General features: G+C 35.3%; 1 protein-coding gene across 1 annotated transcript in view; it reads left to right on the top strand.

The window, feature by feature from the left end:
- Window positions 1-14,497, top strand: part of LOC127660898 (inactive heparanase-2-like) — an 80,741-nt gene that overhangs the window by 57,131 nt on the left and 9,113 nt on the right. The window contains exons 9-11 of the mRNA XM_052151368.1: window positions 34-148; window positions 6,967-7,112; window positions 12,166-12,312. Of these exons, the coding sequence (XP_052007328.1) occupies window positions 34-148; window positions 6,967-7,112; window positions 12,166-12,312 (408 nt within the window). The remainder of the gene's footprint in view (window positions 1-33; window positions 149-6,966; window positions 7,113-12,165; window positions 12,313-14,497) is intronic.

Genomic DNA, 14,497 nt, shown 5'->3' with positions numbered 1-14,497 from the left:
TTGAACAGTGATTGATCTCTGAATTTGCTTTAGGTGGCTCAACACTCTTGGTATCGCTGCAGCTCATGGGATTGATGTTGTACTCCGACATTCATTTTTTGATTATGGATACAATCGCCTTGTTGACCAGCATTTCAACCCCTTACCTGTAAGTTTAAACATGTAAACAGTCACCCAATCAAAACCTGTCAAAGCTGTTGAACAGTCAGACATATCTATTAGGTGAATTCAAGTTATACAACAAATGCACTTAAAGTTACATCTATCTATCTATCTATCTATCTGTCTGTCTGTCTGTCTGTCTGTCTCTCTCTCTCTCTCTCTCTCTCTCTCTCTCTCTCTCTCTCTCTCTCTCTCTATATATATATATATATATATATTTATATATATATGTCGGTCTGTCCATCCACATTTAGGCAATGTTAAATATTATTTTCATGTTCACCTTGAGAAACCTCAGGTTAGTTGCACACAAACACAATGCAACTCATCATTAAAAGGTGATATGTTGAGATGAAAGAACTTTAGGTACTATTAAAACATACTGTAACTTTCAGAACTCAGAACTTCCTTACTAGTCCAAGAGTTTCAGTCTGACTTTTAACTCCAGACTTTTACATATTTGCGGCATATTTTAGCACCTTGTGTTTTTATGAATCTGTCTCAATGTAATTCAGGCTTTGCCAAGAGGCTGTCAAGGATGTGGCATTGCAAACAATATAGACCCGACAGCACGTGTCTATTCAGAGGAACGGCTAATTTATACTTATTGGAAGAACAGGCTTCTTTTACTGTAGTTTGCTTTAAAAATTATGATGAAATACACTGATGTTTTTTTTCTGCTAAAGTATTTGTTTGGTGATATTTTTCCTGTTCGTGCACATCCCTGAAATTCTTGACCTCTGAGAACTTAGCTTGTCAAAGAGGGTTAATGATTGGTTAAAACAAATCGTGAGTGTTGTTTGGAAAGCCACAGTAGCATAAACTTACCCTTTGATTGAGAGAGAGGGTGGAAAAACACCAGTAAAAACCTATTATTTATTAAAACTGAATAAATATATTTTTTTAATTGTTCTTAATTGCGATTAACGCGTTTACCATTAATAAAGCATAACTTAGAAATATTAACACTGGTTGAAAGGGTGCAACCTTTGCGATGTGTCCGCCATCAATACACGAATGGACACACCACAAACACACACACAAAAGTGATTCTGTCACTTTTCAGTGATAAAATTAGGGAAAAAGGAGCTCTTAACGCTATTTGTTGGATAAAACAAGCCCAGATGGGACTTGTGATAAAAAAAACAAGTATTATTCAGCCTATGTAAGATGCAATTTAATTACCACAGAAGCACATCAAGTCTAAACTATCACAAAAACGCAGAATGATACGCTTTTGTCTGCAAGTATTTTTCATGTGGAGTTTAAAACAGTTCTTGTCGCTGGCTTTGATGCCCTGACGTGAATCATGAAGGCGGTTTTACGTTTGCTGTAGCAATGCCAATAGCCACAGTCTTCTGGCTTATTAATATTGTGGAGGCTGAGAGATTAGGACATTTAATGCCTGTTGCAATGAATATGCAACCTAAGTGCACTAATTCTTTTAATTAGTCATCCTGCACTTAAACTTTGAAAAGTGTTTAATTTTACTCACATTAGTGCTATTTTAGTGCATTTTTATCTTTATACTGTGTAAGGCTTTGTTTGGAAAATGTTAATAAAGCATTATATTGTTAAAAAAAAAAAATGTCTTGCCTTGAAAGGAAATAAATGCATTTTAACTGCAAACGTATATATTGACTCAAATTTCAGCACTTTGAAAATCTACAATTAACTACGGAAAAGTTTGCGATTAATCACGATTAAAAATTGTATTCGACTGGCAGCACTACTAACAATATAAGTGAACTTTATTTAAAAATAATTGTAAAACAGAAGAAAAAAACATTTTTTTCATTGACAAAACAATTTGTTTTGTAAAGACATCTTATTGTATCCCATATGCGTTCTAGGGGAATACAGTTATCTATGTTTTCTGGGGTTAAAGCTGGTTAACACAAAGTCTGTTCTTTTTAGCGTGCAGCACAGGCACCTTACGGCTTTTACCGTGGGACCTATTAGCCAAGATGAAAGGTGTTTAGTGGTGTTGAATACTGGGCAGCTGAGGCGAACTGCACTGAAATTCTAGCCCAGGACAGTGTCACCTGTCTCCCACCCCCTCTACATGTGTACCCCACTGTGTGGAACTGCCAGATGCTGACAGCACTGTAACCTGAGACAAGGGCACTCCATAGGTAGCCACACCCTCTCGACCGCTGCCAAATTTATCCTGAATTATGTAGACCTCAGTCTTTCACAGTGTCCACAGGTCAGAACCCTGGAGACATGACAGACAAAAGACTTCATTTCAATTTTAATTTGATTTTAGAACCTATATACAAGGCCACGACTGTGACTTTGAAACACTCAAGGAATTTCACCTCTGTGACTGATACATTTTGTGCCCGAAAATCTAACGTATTTAATGGGGTCCATAAGAGACGCCTAGTAAAATGATGCTATGGGATGTTCCACTTTTTTCTCTGTTAATACAGCTTTTTTCATTTCAAGTTTTATTATTAGATTAACAATTTGAGTTCAAATTTTAGGTTAGATTTAAGTTTTTTCCAGGATCATTCTTTTATGTTTTTATGTAGAAAAAAAAAAAAAGTTTTCAGATTTAATCTACTTCTACCCTTGACAGCAAAACGGTCCCATTCATTTTAGTTTATTAGAATACAGCATTACCTTCAGATCCCTGCACGCAAGCCTCACTCCAGATGTTGATACATACATTATCTGCTCGTGGCCCTCTTTTCCTTTACAGCCCACCAGCAGTGGAGAGCCAGACTGATCTGCTCAGCAACATATGTTTAGCAAAGAACGTTCATCTAGAAGGCATAGATATTGTACGGTCAGTGGAAGACATCAGCCTAGATATAAAAACAATTTATTGAAGGCTCAGAGATGTGAGGATGCCTAAAGCTATGAAACAGGCCTGTTCCAACAGTAATGTAATGCAAAAACACAAAGCATTTGAAAGCCATAAAAAATAGATAGATAGATAGATAGATAGATAGATAGATAGATAGATAGATAGATAGATAGATAGATAGATAGATAGATAGATAGATAGATAGATAGATAGATAGATAGAACAATCGATCGATTGATCACTTTCGTCAAACACTCGTCACAAATGTAAACTTTTTTCCACCTTTTCGTTCAATATCTCTATTTATTCCAAGGACCAATTACCCCCTGCCGGGATAACAATGCTTTAAACATAGCTGGATGTCTGTGGAAACTGCCAGACGTCCCACTGCGAGAATTCACAACAGCCGCAACCTGTCAGCCTGTATGGAAAATTTATGGTCCAACCTTTTCTCTTTAATCCCTTTTCAAGTTATGACCCAGTTTCTATCTCTTAACACCTCCGCACAAATTCTGTTCCTCTCTTCCCTTTTTTGTAATTTCATCTTTCCTTTTGTCTCTCTATTTCTTGTGTTCCATATCTTGTGTTTTCGCCCTTTTAACGGATACTAATTAGATCCATTTGATCATTTTCTCTTTTTAGAACTCAAAGTGTGTAATTATTTTAAAAAGTTAAAATACTTTTTTAATTGCAAAAAGCATTTTTCTCCATTTTCAACCGTTCAATAGTAGCCATGCATTCTGAAGAGATATTTTTTCCCAAGCAACATACAGTACAAATCACAAAAAAAAGAATATTGCACTATATTATATCAGATATTTTACAGATTTATTTAAAAGGCTCTTAACAGGGTGAAACATTAGTCACATGGTATTTATGGCTTAAGTGATTGGCTCAAAACATTTTCAGTGAATGAAGCAATGATGGCTGCATCCAAGGCGCCAGATGATAACTGCCATTGAGATGAATGGGAATGCTTACGATAGCTTTCTTCAGGTATTTTAGAACTTCTTGGTTCAGAAGGGATGATAGGATTTTTTGGTAATTTGTTTAGAAAGATTCCATTGCGTGTGTGTGTTTTTTAATACATTTTTTAGTATGTTTAGTGTCACAGAAATTGCACACTACACCTTTAAATGTTATTGAATTGGTGGCTACTCATTGTTCCCATTTGTTTAATATTTGGTTTAATTGCATACACTCACATTACATTGTTGTCTGTGTCTTACTGGCATTATAGGGCGGTTGAGTTTGATTAAATCCTGGTGGTATAGCAGTTATTGCTCATATCCTTTGATTACCCAGGTCTTTAGTGGTTTGACTTATTGAGCTTATTCATTATTAAGTGGCTTCTTTGGTATTCAGTTATTGCAGTCACTGCAGTTTTCAATTTTACCGGGCAGGCTGTGAAATAATTTTGATTGGGATTATCTTGTGTGAGCTCTGCTGTGAGAAAGGAAGTAGACTGCAGCTTGACGAGGTCGAAACTCTTGAGGTCTGGCACCATAGTGTTGACTATAGCTGCCCAGTCAACATGATCACACAGGAAATCAAGTTGAGGTTTGGTTTTGACAGGCAGAGTTAATCAAATATGCATTTCTGTTGACAGTATTGCATCATTATACAACTAAAAATACAAGTCGCATTTAACGCCACTCTGTGGAAATTTCTTCCACAAACTGGAGCTCACTCATTTCCATACTTTCAACAACACTTCCAATTGGCCACTGGCTGGTAGTGATTAAAATGTCTGTAAGCACAGACCGATTTCAGCTGAAGAACTTTTGACCAACTGTCACTGAATTCACAGTGCGAACAGTCTGGCCCAGTCTAAGTGCTTCTGCGCCTACCCTTCTCATGAGCAATGGGCAAGTGTTTTGATGCCCCTGAGTCCTTTGATAACAATTGTAACAGTGATATTTAAGATAGCTGCAGTGGTTGAAAATCATTTCTCAATGTTTTAAGAAGATCTTTCATTGATGTTTCATGGCATCTTAATTATCACGCATACTAGATTTTTTTTTATCTTAGTCAATATAAAATTGACCCTTTTTACTTTAATAATACATGTTTCTGGTTTTACTGTGAACAATTCATTAGTGCTCATTATTCCAACAAATTTGATTTGCCTTTATAAACTTTAATCAAAATGCAATAAATCATCCTCCTCTGAAACAACTTTTCCGCTGATGCCATCAATCCACACAAGCTATTGGATGATGTTAACCAATAGCCAAAAAGGTTTTTAGGCATCATTTTAGAAAACTCAGAATACTTAGAAAACTTTTTAGTAAATTAGGTCTGGGTAATTCTTGTGAGGAATGTCCAATCAATGTGATTCAATAAAATCATGCCCTGGCCTACATTTTTATCTTGTTGAATATCCTGTTTCATTCATAATGCAGAAGGAAAATGGGTTGCGAATGGGTTTCACATTGACTTTAACAAATCTTGAGATTTACATTTTTACGTATACATTTTAAGTTCTTTAAGTGGAAAATTGCAGTTAAAAGAGATCCACCTCTTTTTCCTACTGCCTATAGCAGATGCTGCTCAATGTACACTGCCGAAGCAAATTAAGTTAAAGTTTCCCTGGAAAAGAAGCCTTTAAATGCTGCCATATGCAGGATTGCATGGGAACTTCCTGATGCACACATGCTGTTTCGAACCGGTTCAATTAAGTGTTGAATTTAGGAACTGATGAGAGGTATTAGGGGAGATCTGTAATAGTCCTGCCAGCAAAATTCAGGTAGTATCATTGTATGTTACTCTGAAAAAAATCTATAAAGTTACTTACCGGTAATCACACAGAAAACTGTTACACTGGTTACATTCAGCATAGTGTACATACTTTCTGTTTTTGTAGTTTACACTCTCATTTGTGCAGTGATTATGGTTTTGCTAGATCATTTTAAATTTTATGTGCCAATATGTTTGGTCCAGAAAAATTTGCATAATAACATTTTGAATTGACTGATATTCTTATGGTTAAATGCTCCTTTAAAGGGTTAGTTCACCCAAAAAATGCATTTCTGTTGTTATTCAGTCACCCTCATGGTGTTCCAAACCCATATGACAGTCTGCTCGTTTCAGTCACCATTCACTTTTATTCCATTTTTGGTTTCCATTGAAGAATGTGAATGTTACTGAGGCTGCCATTTTGCCGATAAGTGCTAGTTGACAAAACTGCTAAAAACATACAAGAGTTAAAGCCGGTGTTTGGAGAACATCTACTAGAAAGCTTTATTTAAACAAAACGTTTTAACTTTCTTGTAGTTCTCTTGCATTTTTAGGCAGTTTCTAAGATAAATCTAGCAATTTATAGATGTTTGTTGTTGTTTTGTAGATGTACTTACTTTGAAGCATGGCTGAAAATTCTCTGGGTTCCCCAGGGTGGCAAAAGGGCATTTTGTGTTTCTCCCAAATCTACGAGCCATTTAATATTTTTATGGCCAAGAGGAGAGAGTTTTTGCTTTGTTGTTTCTCAGTTTTAACAGAAAAGTCTTTCAAAGAAAGAGTATGGTTATATTCTCGATTCCAGCATCCAAGAAAATGTCTTTCCCAATAAAAGGGAAAGTCACATGTGAAAGTCCATGTTTCTACCTTTGAAAAAGAAATTGTGGTCCAACGTGACGGCAGATTTGAGAAACTGACTTTAATTCTACAAATCCCTATTTGTTTTTACACCTTCCATCTTCAATTTCAGAGCAGAGTTGAACAAGTCTAAAATTAAAACTAATTTGAAAGATGAAGGATGCTGGAATCAGTTTTATTTTTGTTGGCAAAGAAATGCCACATCTGCCCTGTGAATGTAAACCAGAATCATCTTGCATGAATCATGTTTCTTGTGCAAAGTTGCATCACATTAGCAGGTCTCCATGGCAGAATGGCTTAACCTAACATGTGTGTTGACATGGCCTAGATCCAGTAAAGATGGCTCAGTGATTCCTTGTATTTTGTAACATGTATTCTGTGTGTTGGCATTGTAGGATTACTGGTTATCTCTGCTCTTTAAACGTCTGGTGGGCCCCAGGGTGCTTGCAGTGCATGTCGCAGGCCTCCAGAGAAAACCACGCCCTGGACGAGTGATCAGAGACAAACTCCGCATCTATGCACACTGCACCAGCTTTCACAAGTAGGTTCTATCCATACATCCATCCATCCATCTGTCCACCCACCCATCCATCCATCTGTCCACCCACCCATCCAGCCATCCGTCCATCCATACATCCATCCATCCATCCATAGAGAGAGATTCACAATTTATTTGTGAATTTGGAGTTTGACATTAGTGTGTTGCAAAGCTAACTACACGATACACAAATAAACATAAAATGACTTAGCGCACACAAAAATAAGGTAAAATAGTGCATTGTTAATTAGATCAAACATGTATTTATAACTACTTTTCAGAGTTGAATGAACATTTTTTTCGCCTCATCCATCACCTTGGATATTGTTTTTTTTTCAAGGAGCTAGTAGTAGTTTAGTGAGTACTATAACTATTAATGATATAGTGTATTATGTGAGGTTGACTTAGAATTTGGCCAACATTTTTAACATAGAACAGGGTTTTCCAAAATATCCCAAAATATGACAGTCTGCTTGTGAGGGACCCCTTTCCTGAAATATAAAAGTAGCTATATATTTTTATGTATAAAGACCCATTATAAAATACATAATTTAATGTATAAAGACTTTTATACAGTGAGAGAAAAATAGTAGGCATGACATTATTAAGGCAACATGTTGTTTGCTAAATTAAATAAGCTTCAATATTGCCACTGTACTGCAGCCAAAATAAATTAATATCTTATTAATATGTTATTGTTAATGAAAATATTATCTGAAAATATTGACTTTGTATTAAGTTGATAGCGAAACTTTTTCTTGCACAATATTTTACATATAAACATAAAAATATCAACTCAACTCAATGTATTTGTAGCCTTTAGATAATAGAATGAAAATTGTCAAATTTCTAATGTCTGAAATAAATGTATTTCTGCCGACCCCTTAGAACCCTGTTGTGGCCCCACTGTTTAATAAGGCAGCATAAAGTGCATGCGTCAGGACTGAGTACACCTATGAGGCCTTAAAATACTGTCTAGGTAGGCAGCTCACTCTATTTTGAAACATAGTTATCATATACACTCATTAATCACTTTATTACGTACATCTGTGTACCTACATATTCATGTGATTATCAAATCAGCCAATCATGTGACTGCAGTGCAATACATAAAATCATGTAAATATGGTTCAGGAGCTTCAGTTAATGTTCACATCAACCATCAGAATTGGGAAAAGAATTTGATCTCATTGATTTCGACCATGGCATGATTGTTGGTGCCAGACGGGCTGGTTTGAGTATTTCTGTAACTGCTGATCTCCTGGGATTTTCATGCACAACAGTCTCAAGAGTGTATAGAGAATGGTGCCAAAAACAAAGAACATCCAGTGAGCAGCATTTCTGCGGATGAAAATGCCTTGTTGATGAGAGAGGTCAACGGAGAATGGTCAGACAGGTTTGTGGTGACAGAAAGGCTACAGTAACACAGATATATACTCTTTATAATTGTAGTGTTATTTCTAAGTGTAGTTTATAATTTATATGTTGAATAGAGCTGAATAGCATCTCAAAATGCACAACACGTCGAACCTTGAGGCTGATGGGCTACAAAAGCAGAAGACCACGTCAGGCACATATTAAGACCATATTGTTCCTAATAAAGTGCTCAGTGAGTGTAAATTGTGCCATGTTATAATAGTTCGTACTGTATGTATGTATGTGTTTTATAACAATACAGAAATGACATCAAAGACCTGTAGCATTATCTCCACACAGACCCTTGTCACTTGAGAATGCACCCGTAGTGGAGGATTTAATGCATACCTGCTCATTCTAAAACACATAAATTAGAGAGTCCAGACAGCCACTCTTTCAGAGTGAGAGCCCATAAAATTTAACAAGTATTAATTGTCAAGAATACGCAGGCTCTTTCTACAGTGTGAGAGGCGTTGAAAGGCACCAGAGGCTCCTGCAGGTGAGAAGGCTGCTTTAGGTGGGGGGAGTGGGAATAAGGGACAATAGGAAGGTCTGTACCAAGGCCAGATAAAAAGTGCCATCATTCCCTTTGATGATTATCTATTACCCCAGAATGATGTGAGCGGGACCTGCCAGCTTTTCACCAGCAGTGTAGGTTTACGGTTCACAGATCGTCGTATCTCTCAGCTCAGTTACAGTTCTGTGTCATTCCTACTACAGGCCCCTGGCTTCAGGATTTCTCCATTAGGACAGACATTTTCCTGCAAAAGTACATAAATGTAAAAATATATATATAAAGAAACTAGCTACTTTGGGACTATAGCTTCCCAAACAACAAGCTAAGGAGCGTAACTACTAAGCTACTAAACTACAGTCAAGCTATTAAAAAGTAGAAAAAGAGATCTATTTAAAAAGGGCAAGCTGTTTAAATTAAAGCTGTTTATAAAAATATTTTTAAATTAAAAATGTCTGCACACTGCTGCAGCTTGCAAAGAATAGTTTGTTTAGCAACACAGTAAAGTTTTGGTCCTACGACCTTTGTCAGGCATTTATGTAAAAATGTGTCATAAATGCCTGATAAATGTCATTACTAAATGTCTTATTCTTTGCAAGCTTCAGCAGTGTCTGGGACCTCTTCTTGTTCCCTCATAAAACTAAGTTAAAAACATAGTGTTACGTGTTTATTTAGCAAAAGATGGCGTAAAATGCAGCACAGTCTGTGAAAAAAATCAATTAAATCACTAAATAAAATAACTGAATTCCTAAAATGACTTACTTGCTATTAGTGACTTACCTGCACTATAAGAGATTGTTTAATAATTTCCAGAGTTCACTAAGCTGTAAAGTTGTTTGTAGCTCACTGTTATCAAAACACCACTAAACATTTTTATTATGTATGCTACTTTAAATTAGTTAATCCCTAAAACTGCAGTTTATGCATTGATTTGAAATTGATTAGATCCATTTAAATAATTCTCTCACATTGTTTTGAAACATAGTTATCATACACACTCACTAAGCACTTTATTATGAACACCTGTACACCTACTTATTCATGCGATTATCAAATCAGCCAATCATGTGGCAGCAGTGCAATGCATGAATCGTGCAGATATGTGTCAGGAGCTCCATTTAATGTTCACATTAACCATCAGAATGGAAAAATGTGATCTCCGTGATTTCAACCATGGCATGATTGTTGGTACCAGACGGGCTGGTTTGATTATTTCTATAACTGCTGATCTCCTGGGATTTTCATGCACAACAGTCTCTAGAATTTACTCAGAATGGTGCCAAAAACAAAAAAACATCCAGTGAGTGGTAGTTCTGCGCCTTGTTGATGAACGTTCCTTGTTGATCAACGGAGAATGGCCAGACTGGTTCAGGCTGACAGAAAGGCTATGGTAACTCGGATAACCACTCTGTACATTTGTAGTGAGCAGAATAGCATCTCAGAATGTACAACATGTTGAACTTTGAGGCAGATGGGGTACAGCAGCAGAAGACCACATCTGGCACTTTATTAGGACCATAGTGTTCCTAATAAAGTGCTCAGTGAATGTATATATATGTATATAAGTTTAAAGGGCCACATTCAACAACTCATAACAGCTGGTCTACAACTAAAAAATATTTACTTCAGGTCATTGCATTTGCTTTGCCTGTTTATACATTCTGGTCTCATCTTTCCAGCCGCTTTCAGGTTTCTTGTTTTGGCCGGTCAAGCAAGTCCTATACATGTTTTCTGTATCTTAGCTAATCCATCACAACAGTTCTTATAAAAAACATGCCTCCATTTTTTGGTGCTTTAAGTGGTTTCTTCGGTCTACTTTACCCCAGGACCATTCGTTGACATCAAACAAAGGATTACATGTTTACGTTCCCCATGCGAATGCAGGAAAGGCATTGTTTCAAAGCATAGGACAGTGTTTATCATTTTTCGATCTGTTCGTCTGATCTAATGCGCCCTTCTGGAAAATATCTACCCAAGTTACCAAGGTCTATTTAAACTGAGACACCACATATGTATCACATGACATGTTTTTATTATAAAGACTTGGTTTGTCTTTTCCTGTGTTTTACCCCATGTTTTTGCCATTTGTTCGATTGTTACAGTCCCTTAAACTTTATTCACTGCACGGCAAGGTGTAAAGATGCACATGGTCCATGTTACTTATGACTGGTAACATTTTTAACAGACCTTTCAGACCAAAGCTAATCTCTGACCTGTGCTGTTGCCCTTTTACAACATGTGGTATTCACTACAGCTGTGTTTTCCTTGCCTTCACGTTAGAATCCTTATTGGATTTTATCATGTTTGCATAATCATGTTGCCAGATACTTATCTTAAGTTAATATTCCCTAAAGCCGGCTCTTCAGCAGTTTTCTCCTGAAATGAAGGACCAGTGTGTTGGAGTCACTGTAATATAAGCACAATCATCCAACACATATAAAAATTTTGTTACCCTTGTGAATTTGGGTGGGAGGTAATGCTTTTACAGTTGTTATATGAAAACAATCATCTCTTTTACATGACGTAGTCCCGGGCCTCCCTTGCTTATATGCTTCATCAATTGGTTGTATATTAAAATAAAATTTGACTCTTATAAAATGTAACACATTGTCTCTTGTAAATGGAATTCTTGGAAAAGTCTTGATGCTTATGCGAACATCTGCCAGATAATGTGAGAAAACAGAATATATATTGAAAATCATAAGGTTAATTAGGAGATTTAGACACGTTTCAGCTTCACTATCTGTCAATATGTCTTTCAAATGGCTTGATTGTGATCTGATGTGATTTTAGTGTATTGAATCAGCAGCAAGTAATTGAAAAACTTGAGATTTAACACAGCAGTAGTAATGCAAAAGCACATATTCATTTGACATTTAATTGGCAGATTGAGGCTATACTTTTTATCATTGCTTGTGCCCTGCTTTTCCTGATAAGCTACAGGAGCATAAAAAGGTTTTGAATCCTTTTACAAATGTAAGCATTGCACAAATTGTTTTTTCTATGCTTTCTGACTGTTTACGATGCAATTTTAAATAAAAAAATATTTGAAATAATATGAAAATTTTAAGCTAAGTAAGTTGGCGTGTGGTAAATTTTTTATGGATTCTTTTCACTTCTTTGCAGTCACGAATATGTCAGAGGATCCATAACGATCTACATCATCAACCTGCATCGCTCACGAAAGAAAATCAAGCTGGCTGGGACGTTACGAAATAAAACCGTTCACCAGTACCTGTTACAGCCCTTCGGCACAGATGGACTTCACTCCATGTAAGTTCATAATCATATATGAAATACACAAATATATGCCATATGCAATCTATTTCCGAAGCATCTCAAATGCATTTGTTAAAGGGAAACTGATTAATTAAAATGAATTTTGTGCAAATAATAAAATGCAACTAACCATAGAATTGTTTATAGTTATTAAATAGGATATTAAAATAAATTATTTCATTTTATATACATTTTTAAAAATGAGGAAAAAGTGCATACCATGCTTTTGTTGTTGACTTCAAAGGCTGTGCATCCAATAAAACTCTTCTGTATTTTAAGACAAATTCATTAGTGACGTGGCATTATGGCTAATTCTAATGCAATATCAGTGCAATCAATGCAAGTGTTTATTCTTAGGCTTGTAAGTCACACTTCTGCTGTTGCTTATGCGTTCAAAAATTGTCAGTTTATACTTTTATAATATTAAACATTATGTAAATAATAATATAAATATTTTTAATAATTAATACTTTCTATAATAATTTATAGTAATATTATTTATATTTTAATATACTATAATATAAACGTAATTATTCTGTAATAATATTACATTTGATATTTGTACATATTTATTTTTTATGGACAATCATGTTACTCTTGTAAACAATTTTGTTCAGTAATGGTCGCTACTTGATGTCCAATATAAAATCTGTGTCCTGAACCCCAACCAGTTAAGAGCAATGATTTATAAATATTGTTATAATATTATTATAATAATGGTTCAATTATAGAAATTGTGATATCACTTTAATATTTATATATAATAAGGTTCCATTTGTAAATATTTGTTAATGCATTAGGTATCATGAACTTACAATGACCAATATATTTTATTACAGCATTTATTAATCTTTGTTAATGCTAGATAATAAAAATACAATTGTTTATTGTGAGTTCCTGATAGTTCATTGTGCATTAACTAATGTTAACATAAAAATAAAATAATAATTATATGACTATATGTTGAAACTAACACTAGCCAATACTGACAAATATTGTTCATTGTTAGTTCATGTTAACTAATGTTGTTAGCTAATATTAACAAATGCAACCTATTGTAAAGTGTTACCAAAATGCTACTACAACCTCCACTAGTACTTCTATTATTAATATTAATAAGAATATATTTTACCATATTACTATTATCTATATTACCAAAACTATTATGTTATCATTATATAAACGTAATATTAGCTATCACAGATATCTGAGCCTCATTTAAGAACGTGGTTTATGCTTCTGTTCTCAGTTTACTTCAATAATCATCACGGGAGTGTTGTTACTTTACTAAACATATTAACTGATCAGAGATAAAACTGCTGCTCTATGACCGTCTACAAACACAAAGCTGAGCTAAATGTTTTCTGTCAAAATATTCATCAATGGAGGATCCCGTTTCACTGGCACTAGCCTAACCAGCTGAATGGCCGTGGAAAGGGCAAAAGAGAGACATGGGTAATAAAAAAACAGCACATGGTCCTTTTATCCCCTCAAACCTTTAAATGGGCTATGAGGATTTTCTCTCACCATTGTATGGAGATCTTATTGGCGCTCGCTTGCCTGCTAAAGCCAGAGTACAGCTGAAACAAACATGCCTACATTCTTAGCGCCTATCATTACCCCTGTGGTCAAATAAACCAGACTTTGTATTCACCTAGTTGAAGCTTTGCCAGTTATGTTTTCAGCTGTTAATATGTTCCTATTTAATGTTTTAAACTATATCCCATTTGTTTATAGTTTTCTATAAACTACAGGTTAGTTTTATCAACCCTGTAGCAGGAATTAATGTAAAAAAATTTTTTATTCCTTGTTCATTAAGTGACACGAGATTCAATCTCTATTGCCTGTCAGAAGTACATTATTTCACTGTTTCACAGATTGTATTTTTACTGTTTTGGCTGTTAAGAAACACATACTAACAACAGACAAAAACACACAGTGAGTGTTCTGTTTTGAGTTTTCCACTCAGGATAATTGTACACCAAGAACAAAAGATAAAAAAGTCCATTAAATATAGACAATCCAGTTGAATTTGTTTAATAAACCCAATTTGAACGTTTGAGTGTACAGTGAAGTTCAACTTCCTTCGAGGCAGATGTTGGCAAGAGTTTTGTTAGATGCTTTCAGCTTGAATTTCAACAACTTTTTCTCTACTCTCTAAAAATCTGGGATCCAGAGG

This window comes from Xyrauchen texanus, chromosome 20 (genome assembly GCF_025860055.1).
Source record: "Xyrauchen texanus isolate HMW12.3.18 chromosome 20, RBS_HiC_50CHRs, whole genome shotgun sequence".
NCBI lineage: Eukaryota > Metazoa > Chordata > Actinopteri > Cypriniformes > Catostomidae > Xyrauchen > Xyrauchen texanus.
The sequence above is the reverse complement of the archived record's forward strand: the minus strand, read 5'-3'. Positions and strand labels throughout refer to the sequence as shown.